This window comes from Octopus bimaculoides, chromosome 11, assembly GCF_001194135.2.
Source record: "Octopus bimaculoides isolate UCB-OBI-ISO-001 chromosome 11, ASM119413v2, whole genome shotgun sequence".
NCBI lineage: Eukaryota > Metazoa > Mollusca > Cephalopoda > Octopoda > Octopodidae > Octopus > Octopus bimaculoides.
The window spans coordinates 51,591,366-51,601,989 of record NC_068991.1 but is presented as its reverse complement, the minus strand read 5'-3'; the positions used below and the strand labels follow the sequence as shown (position 1 = coordinate 51,601,989).

Here is a 10,624-nt window from a genome sequence, read left to right as displayed (position 1 = left end):
TGTGCGGGTGGCACATAAAAGACACCATTTCGAGCGTGGCCGTTTTCGTGCGGGTGACACGTAAAAGCACCCACTACACTCTCTGAGTGGTTGGCGTTAGGAAGGGCATCCAGCTGTAGAAACTCTGCCAAGTTAGATTGGAGCCTGGTGTTGCCATCCGGTTTCACCAGTCCTCAGTCAAATCATCCAACCCATGCTAGCATGGAAAGCGGACGTTAAACGATGATGATGATGATGATGATACTCATTAACATACACATATACACCATAAAAACAAAGGTTGAAGTTGTTTATAAGGAACCAGTGTGAGATCCTCTGGTGCAACTACTCAACCTGCTGGAAATAGTATCTAAGTCTCCCTCAAACTGCATCTTACCATCTTGAACAGAGTAATCATAGAAAAAAACTAACTAGGCGCAGGAGTGGCTGTGTGGTAAGTAGCTTGCTTACCAACCACATGGTTCTGGGTTCAGTCCCACTGCATGGCATCTTGGGCAAGTGTCTTCTACTATAACCTCGGGCCGACCAAAGCCTTGTGAGTGGATTTGGTAGACGGAAACTGAAAGAAGCTCGTCGTATATATGTGTATATATATATATATATGTGTGTGTGTTTGTGTGTCTGTGTTTGTTCCCCTAGCATTGCTTGACAACCGATGCTGGTGTGTTTATGTCCCCGTCACTTAGCAGTTTGGCAAAAGAGACTGATAGAATAAGTACTAGGCTTACAGAGAATAAGTCCCGGGGCGATTTGCTCGACTAAAGGTGGTGCTCCAGCATGGCCGCAGTCAAATGACTGAAACAAGTAAAAGAGTAAAAGAGATGGCCAGAATACTTTTAACCATAGTTCTTCTCAGCTAAGAATTAACTTGTTACTAAACAGTAACAATAATTGTTGTTCGTAGTTTTTACTTCTAACAAGATCCTCATTTTTAATATCTTTTTCTATTTCTTTTCATAATACAGCGGATACAATAACTGTACAAGATCCTCATCAAATGAACTTGTGTGCTGCAGTATGGGCTGTAGTGGCTTATGTTGTTGCTGACCTTCAGAACTTGCTGCCTGTATAAATGGAATACCTTCTTTTCACTCTTTGATAATGATTTCCTAACATTAATAAAAAAAAAAATTTTTTTAAACTTAGAAGTGATTCTCTCCCCTAAATAACATGCTCTCCTCTTAAGTAGCAATTCCCAATATTTCGACTATATCTTAAAATCTTTTAACTGAAAGTTCAACAGTTTTTATTATCGATTGTTTACATCTTTCTCTTTTAATTTATCTCCCATCTTTATTCCATTTTTTCTCATTAAATTCATCAGTGTTTATTGGATCTTTGATTTTAGGAAGATCTTCTAAAGACTACTTGCTCTGTGACTTGGTTTATATCAAAAAACTTTTGCGGATTATTCGTATTAAAAATGTTATCCTTACCACAAATGTCTTGTCGCTTTATTTAACTCCTACATTCAACTTAACTCTAAAAACTTACTTCCATCCATTCAATGAATCACAACTTACTAATAATGACAATCCTAAAACAGATTCACTAATAATTTTCCAGTCTTACAAATTCTTGTCTAAATTTAATTCTAGTAATTTTGGTAATGTTCAAACTCTAATTATATGTGTGTGTATTTTCTTTGAGTGTGTGTGTGGGTGGGTTGTGTTGTATTTGCGTGTTTGTGTGTGTATCTGTGTGGGTGTGTTTGTGTGAGTGTGTCAGGGCAGTGTGTGTTGGTGTGTGCATGTATGTATTTACATATATGTGTATGTGTGTGTGAGTATTGGTTGTGATTGCTAGAATTGTATTGCATGTGTATATATGTATGTGGGTTTGTGCTCAAGTGTGGGGATATTGTGTTTGTGCATGTGTGTATATATGTGTGTGTGTTTGTGTGGGAGGTTTGCATTGTATTTGTATGTGTGTGTTTGTTGTGGATGTGTACCTGGGGGGTATGTTAAAGTATATTGAGTTGTGGTCTGTATTTTGAATAAGTATATTTTCCTTATTTACTCGTGTTTGGGCATTGGTACAGTGGGAAAACTAGGAATTTGGGAGACTAGTTTTGTTCACAGAAATCTAAGTGATATCTGTCTTGTGATGGGGTCTTTCAATTGTTGACGGTGGACTGTCATCCAATCTCTGAGGGTAAGACTAGTCTGCTCTATGCAGTTTTTGTGGCACCCTTCACACCTAATGGCATAAAGTAAATTTTTTGATGCGTAGGTGAGGTTATTTTTTACGACAAAAGTGTGTCCTGACTGGAATTTGTATATTGTTCCTTCAATGAGGTGGATGCAAGTCTTGCAGTTAGAGCAACCACATTTTTTGACGGTAGGTGTTAGGCTTGTGTAGGGTAAATCTGCATTGGTGAGTAAGTTTTATAGGGACTTGGGTTGCCTCTTGCTTTTTATTATTTTATGGGTTTCGAATACTTTTTTAGACATGGGTCTTCACTCAGTAGTGGGATGTTCTAAAATGTGCCATAATCATATAAATGTATTATAATCCTTTCTACTATAGGCATAAGGCCTGCATTTTGTGGTGAGGGGGCTAATCAATTACATCAACCCCAATGCCCAACTGATACTCATTTCATAAACCCTGAAAGGATGAAAGGCAAAGTTGACATCAACGGAAGTTGAACTCAGAATGTAAAGACATGAAATGCCAACAAGCATTTTGTCCAGCATGCTAATGATTCAGCCAATATTCTGCCTTATGTATAGTAATAAACAATGTGGTATGAAGTCAATCAGCAAATTCTTCTGTTACCAAGCTATTTATCCATCAAAAACTCATTTTAGAGGTGTATAATCAAATACAAATGTGTGTGTGTGTGTGTATATATTACCAACCTACCTACCTACATACATACATACACACACACCCACACAATGATTCTACAAGTCCTACAACTTCTTTTATTTGAAGGCCGTTACCTAAATAAGATACAATCCATTTTACATCCACTGTCCATTTTGTGGCAGTATAGCTTTTCTTTTAAGTTTAACTCTATATAAAGTATAAGATAAGGAAAAAGATAGAATAAAATGGTAACAGATACAAACTTAAAAACTTTAAAATGATTGCATGATTTTTATTGCTGCACTTAACACCACCTTAGGTAGTTTAACTTTCTTCCTGGTGGCCTTTTAGTTAAGTCACACTAAAGTAGGACAAATAACCAGAGGAGCATATTTCCCTAAAAATATACAATACAAGCGCAAATCTAAGTTATAATATTGAACCAGGGATAAAACTAGCCTCATATTACATCATCCGAATGCATAATGTTTGTCCAAATACCCCGTTATATATCTTTGAATCTTTAAAAATGAAGAAATAGTCAGCTGGGCAGCAATGATACCCAGTTTTTTTTACTACCAAGGAATTACTTTATTTAAATGAATTTTCTCACAGGTTGGCAGTACCACAGCCAACACTATTTCATTTTCAATATATATTAATAAACTGAAGGGCCGCGAGTTGTAGGAAATCTGTATAAAATGCTAGGCGGTATTTCGTCCGTCTTTACGTCCACTTTGCCATTCATCCTTTCGGGATCGATAAAATAAGTACCAGTTGAGCACTGGAGTCGATATAATCGACTTATCTACTCCTCCGAACTTGCTGGCCTTATGTTAAAAAAAATTTGAAATCAATATAAATAAACTGACACGAAAAAGTCTTTTAAATCACTGAAATTAGTTTATTTCTTCCAGCATAAATATCAAAATCTCGTTCAAGCTTTCATTTGAAATCTCGCTCGTCTGCGTGATTTCGGACCAAATTGACAAAATGGTGGCGGACTCGCTTGTTTTTATCTTTGCTCTCATCGATGACGCTCTTTTACTCTCGTTAACAGTTTATTTTGTATCCTTTTAAATACACACTTACTCTTTACTTCACATAGTTTCTTATATCTTAAATTTCCTTGTTTTAAAGTTTATTCTACGTTAATTTTTTAAATTCACCGAAACTGCCAATGTATTTCTGGTCGCACTCGTAAAAACATTCGGCGGAATCTTCTAATAGATCGATTATTTCGTAACTCCCTGCTGATATTTTATTGATATATATATATATATATATATATATATATATATATAAATAAATAATATTTTGTAGTTGTTATATTGATGTTAAATTTATTAACTTTTCATACTGTTTTATTTGTGGGTATTATTTTACATTGTATATAAGTTAATTGACGTATTCCTCGAAGAAATGTCATTAGATACGATGCGAGCTGTTTTTCATATAAACATTGTATGAATTGAGATTTTACACAGGTTTCCTACAACTGTTTTAATCATCTCGAGTAAACAAAATCTTTCGTCTTGAATTGATTGTAACATTATGTGCTTCCGATTTATTTAATCGTTAATTCCAAGGACCGAATGAAGAGTTGTAGTGGGGATTCAGTTGTTTCGTAAGAAAAAAATTCCAGTATTTGGTATTTGTGTTCATGGAAAAGTAATTCTACTTGGCGGGAGAAACCGCTATCAGGGTAAAATCACTTGCGATAGACTTGTGTCCTTTCTTATCACAATTGATATTAAGCTACCCCTTCTTTAGTTCTGGGAAATATAAATTTTCAACTATTTTTAATGATTAATGGAAACTTATCAATTCTATATTGATAATACGTGAATTTATTGCCTGTGTAAGCGCACTGCAAATTAAATCATTGTTTTTATTCTACAAAATGTTTAAAAGTTACTTTAGGCATACTAGTTGATTCCATTGAATTTTTTTCTTTCGGTGACTAAAATAAATGCTTTATACCTTCACGCTCTCTAATGCTAGATCTTAGTGAACTCACTGAAAATCAATTGTATTTGCTTTCAAATATTGAAAAGCTTCAGCGTCCTTGTGTAAAATTATGCAATATTCTATATAATGGTTCACCCTCCACATGCTATCCAAGCCTAACGTGCTTATAAACACTCTAACTAAAACGAACAGCATAGTTCTAACTGCACTGAAACTGGACGAAAGCAAACTTAGTTGAAATTGTCATTTAGTTGTCAAACCTATATCCTCTATATCGAACTATTTTTAAGATAGTAGGGTGGTATTTGAAGAAGATTTGGTTGCAGTTTCTTGTATGTGTAAAGGCTTTCTCCCTCTAGTATTATAACCCCTAAATTATTTTAGAGTTCATAAAGTCTGTATGTAGTTTTACTAAAAGCATGTAGACTGCACCATATCTACAAATGGAAGAACTGTCAGATATTACTACAAAGAGGTTAATTTGAGTGAAGGAGGCACTAGCAAATCTAATCAAAACCACATTATTTTGGTTCCAGTGGCAATGTGTGTACTAGAGTGTGAAGATACAGTGACTAACCAGAAGTCAAACTAATGTGGATGAAATTTTAAAGATGTGATGGCTCTATTATCTACTGAGACAATATTTTTCAGTTTGAGGACTTGACAGTTTAGAGTCAAAGTGTATAAAGTAACTAATCTATTGTTTGTAAACGATCTATTCTGCTTCCTTTGTCACAGGGTATCCATAGAGTTGCTCCCTTATTCTATCACTAATATGTCAAGACTCAAGACTCTTCTCCCACATTCAATGACAACAGATTTTTTTTTTTTTTTTTTGGAAGAGTTGGATACCACACACACACACACACACACACAGAGTCTTTCTTGCATTGGCTCAACTTGTGAATCTTTCAAGTCATTTTTATGCACAGAAATTGATTTCTTCCGATGTTCCAATGTAGAGAACTAATGGAGGAAGAGTATCTTGGTTGCAGTTCAAAGAAACAAAATTGTAAACACTTTAAAACAACCTGTAGCATTCATTTCCGACATGAACCATCCTTGTTGATGTACGATGTGTTCTTCACTTGTTCATTTTCATCTGTTTTCCATGCCTGCTTGGGTTAGATAGATATATTGCTGGAACCTCGTTTTATAGCTGGATGCTCTTCCTATCACTAATTCTTAGCTGTTTTTCAAGTAACTGGTCTTTTATTTCACACATCTTTGGTGGCTCAACCATACTGCCATATCATTAATTACTTAGGCTTACTTAAAAAAAAAAATAATTAAAAGAAAGAAACCAAAACATTCAACAATGGAATTACCAATGCTGAATTTAACGTCTGCAATAGCCACAAATGAGTTGGCTGATGTAAACCGTAGAATTACGAGCAAGATTTCCGCACTGTCAACAATGTACTGATCCATACACCTGCTTCAATATTTGTATAAAGTGTTTTTACAACTTCTGAAAATTGATAAAACTCTATTGTACGCTTATTTAACTCCTTTCAACACATGACATACCCAATAGGATGTTACTTAGAAGCTGATATCTCGTTGTAACTATTTTTATATGACTCAAAATCTTATAAAAACGAAATATTTTAATGAATCTATTTAAATAAGGTATCCACCACAAGGTGTGAAGTTTTGAAAGCAATATTTTTTTTTGTTAAAGATACTACACTATCATAATTTTACAACTATATGGCACAAAATACTTCAAAATCTGTCTGAAAGATCAACCGCTGAACCGTTTTCAGTTTATATATTTGTCCATTATTTTGCTGTTGATACCTATGTATGTAGAATATTTTGGCGTTATTTCTCCTTCATTGTCAGGTTATCACACTCTCAGATTTAGAATGTGATTATTTAAATGCAAGATCGTGTTGTGGAAAATTAAACAAGGTAAGTCATACTTATAGATTTTACGAAGTGAAACTATTTCGATTTTCTTTTGTTAGGTTTAGTCGAAAGTTATCTCCCCTGCCTCAGTACCTGTTTGTTTTCAACCAAGTCAAATAAGAATTTCGCGAAAAAATTGAAATTTACTTTCTTAATCAAAACTTTTTATGCTTAATTTCTCAAGCGTAACAATATTTCATTTGTAACCATCGTCATACTTGTGACACCATAAGGTAGAGTTTAAGAGTAACACCAGTTTGTTATTGTAGAATTCATGTAAAAGTGTCTCCTACAATTTTTCTCTTAAACAGTTTCAGTTTGCTGCTGTTATTTTCCGCGGAGAAAAAACTTTTTCCAAATACATTTGAAGAATTTTATTTCAGTTGATTTCTAGTGAAATTTGTTAAAATTTAGGCTCAACAAAGTTAACTTTGCATCTCGTGAGGTGCTGTATTTGAAGCATCTTGTTTTATTATTTTCATGAGTTTATCTATGTCATGGTTAGGACAAGCAGTCATATTTACATTAATAATGAGATCTTTTGTGAAGTGGAGATCTAATAACAACCAGGATTTTATCCTGTTTGTAAATCCAAATTTACTGAAGGCAGGTATATACTGTATGCGTTTGATATATTTTCTAGCATAACTAAAAATTCATCCCTAGAAGATGTATTTCTTTCTTTCCAGAAACCAGATTGACCAAGAACAATATTTAATACCCGTTGATCTCACTTCATCTTACCACGACTCTGTTGAATGTATCAATGCAATATTTGGTGTATAATTGATGATTTTATTGCATAAGAATTTTATGATTTGATTACTGCTACAGAACTGTAATTTTATGTACATACTATGTGACAAGATGTCAATATTATCAAAATATGAATTTATTAAATATATTGTAAACTAAACTTCCTTTGTTATTTTTCAGGATGGTCTTTTTTTTATTTGCCAAATGTTTGTTCTTCTTTATTATTGTTCTTATTTTTAGTGTCCTTTGTCTAAAATCTCTCATCACATGTCCTCTGAGCTCTTCAGTGACTCTCCATCCCATGTGTTTCCTTCTGTTCTATTTCATGAAAGATTTCAAACAGAACAGAAGGAGACACATGGAATGAAGAATCACTGAAGAGGTCATAGGATGTGATGAAAGATATCAGACAAGGGACACTAAAATAAAAATAATAAAGCTGAAATGGAGAACAACTATATAGTGTATGAGTGTTTATTTAACAAAGAGAAAAATGACCATCCCGAAATATAACAATATCTGTTTCAACACCCGATTTCACATCAGGAATCTTGCAAAACAAATACATAAACTTTCTTTGTTTTTCTTCTTTAGTGGGTGTTACCAGAAATAGTTGCCCATGGTTTGGTATCATTCAGTTTAATAATCTCTGGCCACTGGATTTTATTTTGTCTCTATTCTGCAATGACTGCTTGGGTGATTTACACGTGAGATATCTTTTACACTTTTTCCCATTTGTACAACTTAAACATGAATGCTTCTACAGTTTAACCTATTTTCATGTATTTTTCACAAGTTCCCATGTAAATTTTGTATTCATATTAATCTATTATATTTACCATGAAACTTTCTTGTCCCATTTAAACTCAGTCTGGCCAATATTTATGTCTTTCATCTGTATAATATTTTCAGAGGTAAATAAACTATTTATAAAGGATGGCTTATATATATGTATATATTCATACATCCATCCACATTTCTTCAAGATTATCTCTAAGTGGAGGAAGCTTGGATGGATATGAAGGTAGTGAAGGGTGTTATGGGCTTTGGCCTTCAACCAAACAGTATAAAAGCATACAAAATTCTTATATTACTTGTAAAGTATTAATTAAATTTCTTGAAAGTATATCAGTTGATTGAGGTGAACTGGATGATTATTGAATTAATTTTTCTGCTCCCAATGTTCGCTTTGATTATACGACAACTTTCAAGTTATCTTGATTACACTATTCTATATTTTTGAGACAAGTAATTGTGTACATTATTTACAATGGATGAATAGGTGTCCTTGCCTTGTTTGTTATCACAATGTTTCGGCTGATGTACTCTCCAGCCTTCATCAGGTGTTCTGGTGGAATTTCAAACCCAACCCTTTATTTGACTAATAAGGTACACTGTTCTCATTCCTAAGGTATGTTGCTGATGTTATTTTTCTGTTGATATTATATGCCTGTGGGCATATAGCATAGTGGATAAGAGCGTGGGCTACCAATCCTCAGATTCTAAGTTCAATCCCAGGCAGGGACTTGAAAAAGAAAGTAATATCAACAGAAAAATAACATCAGCAACATATCTTAGGAATGAGAACGGTGTACCTCATTAGTCGAATAAAGGGTTGGGTTTGAAATTCCACCAGAACACCTGATGAAGGCTGGAGAGTACATCAGCTGAAACGACAACAAACAAAGTGAGGACACCTATCCGTCCATTGTAAATAATCTTGATTATACTATAATATTTATATTCTTAACTAAGGTGGTGAGCTGGCAGAACCATTAACACACTGAGCAAAATGCTTAGTGGCATTTCATCCATCTTTACATTCTGAGTCTGAATTCCGCTGAGGTTGATTTTGCCTTTCATCCTTATGTGGTCAATAAAATTAGTACCAGTTGAATACTAGAGGGGGGGGGGGGGTGATGTAATCAATTTAACCCCTCACCTGTACATTATTATTTAAATATCTTTTCTCTCTATCAATAAAAAAAAAAATTATTACCTCTTTTCTGACACCCCTATTTTACTAATTACGTTAATATCATTTTTTCTAAATTACATTAATTTTAATCTGTTTCGATGAACTTCTTTAATAGGAGTTAGTTCTCTCACAAATGATATCAACACACTTAAAGCCAAGGGTTCTATGATACAAATACCCCGTCTTAAAGTGATCTGAATTAAAATTTTCCATTTAAAATTTCATGTTAATATATATTACAAGCACCAGTTTATTAATGACAAAGTTATTCCAATAAATTCTTAATTGCTTTTCAAATGAATTAAAATAAGGCAGCATATCTCATCATAACTAGAGTAACGAAAGGTTTAATCTGTAATATTGGAACTGAACTCCTCATCCTTCAGTGTTTGATTTCGAAAAATATTTTCTCAATTTCAGATTTGTTTGCATACCTTCTGGAAATATTGGAATGTATGATCCAGCCGAAATTCACAACAGACAGCAACTTAAGAACTGCATGAGAGAATGTCTTATAAAATTAGTGTTTCATTTAGTTTTCTTTTTCGTCTTCCTGTATAAGTGAGTATCATTTTATTCTTCTTAATCATGGGTTCTGATCCTCTGTTATTTTGTCTTAAAATATTTTCTATGAAAGCATTAATGCAAACCTGATTTATTAAAAAGAACATTTTCATTTTACTTTTGCTTATTTAAAAAATATTTTGGTGAAGTTGTGACTGCGTAATTCTTCATGTCCTGTCATGAGTGTGTGACAAAGATGTCTTCCCATGACTCATTTTACTTCACTGCAATATTTAGTGTCATTGATAGGTGCATTTTACTGCTGTATAGAACAGAGAAAATGTATTATTAATGTACATTTACGGTGCTTGCTATTTAAGGAAGAGACATCTCTTCAACACCTTGAAAAATTGGATATACACTTGTACATTACCTATACCTATTACTTGTGGAGTCTGACTAAAAGAACAAAAAGGCTATTTCACAATGTCTGAAAATCATTTATACATAGGCACAGGCGTGGCTGTGTGCTAAGAAGCTTGCTTCCCAACCTCATGGTTCTAGGTTCAGTCCCACTGCATGACATGTTGGGCAAATGTCTTCTACTATAGCCTCAGGCTGATCAAAGCCTCATGAGTGGATTTGGTAAATGGAAGTTGAAAGTAGCCTGTCATATATATATATATA

General features: G+C 33.8%; 2 protein-coding genes across 2 annotated transcripts in view; both read left to right on the top strand.

Annotated features, from left to right (window-relative positions):
- LOC106873911 (carboxypeptidase Q) overlaps positions 1 to 1,442 on the top strand; it is a 36,492-nt gene extending 35,050 nt beyond the window's left edge. The window contains exon 15 of the mRNA XM_014921444.2: positions 966 to 1,442. Coding sequence (XP_014776930.1) covers positions 966 to 1,072 — 107 coding nt within the window. The 3' untranslated portion in view covers positions 1,073 to 1,442. The remainder of the gene's footprint in view (positions 1 to 965) is intronic.
- Positions 1,443 to 3,750: 2,308 nt separating this feature from the next.
- The window catches only part of LOC106873927 (protein cornichon homolog 4), a 12,265-nt gene continuing 5,391 nt past the window's right edge, over positions 3,751 to 10,624 (top strand). The window contains exons 1-4 of the mRNA XM_014921464.2: positions 3,751 to 3,882; positions 6,634 to 6,702; positions 8,050 to 8,162; positions 9,854 to 9,994. Of these exons, the coding sequence (XP_014776950.1) occupies positions 3,808 to 3,882; positions 6,634 to 6,702; positions 8,050 to 8,162; positions 9,854 to 9,994 (398 nt within the window). The 5' untranslated portion in view covers positions 3,751 to 3,807. The remainder of the gene's footprint in view (positions 3,883 to 6,633; positions 6,703 to 8,049; positions 8,163 to 9,853; positions 9,995 to 10,624) is intronic.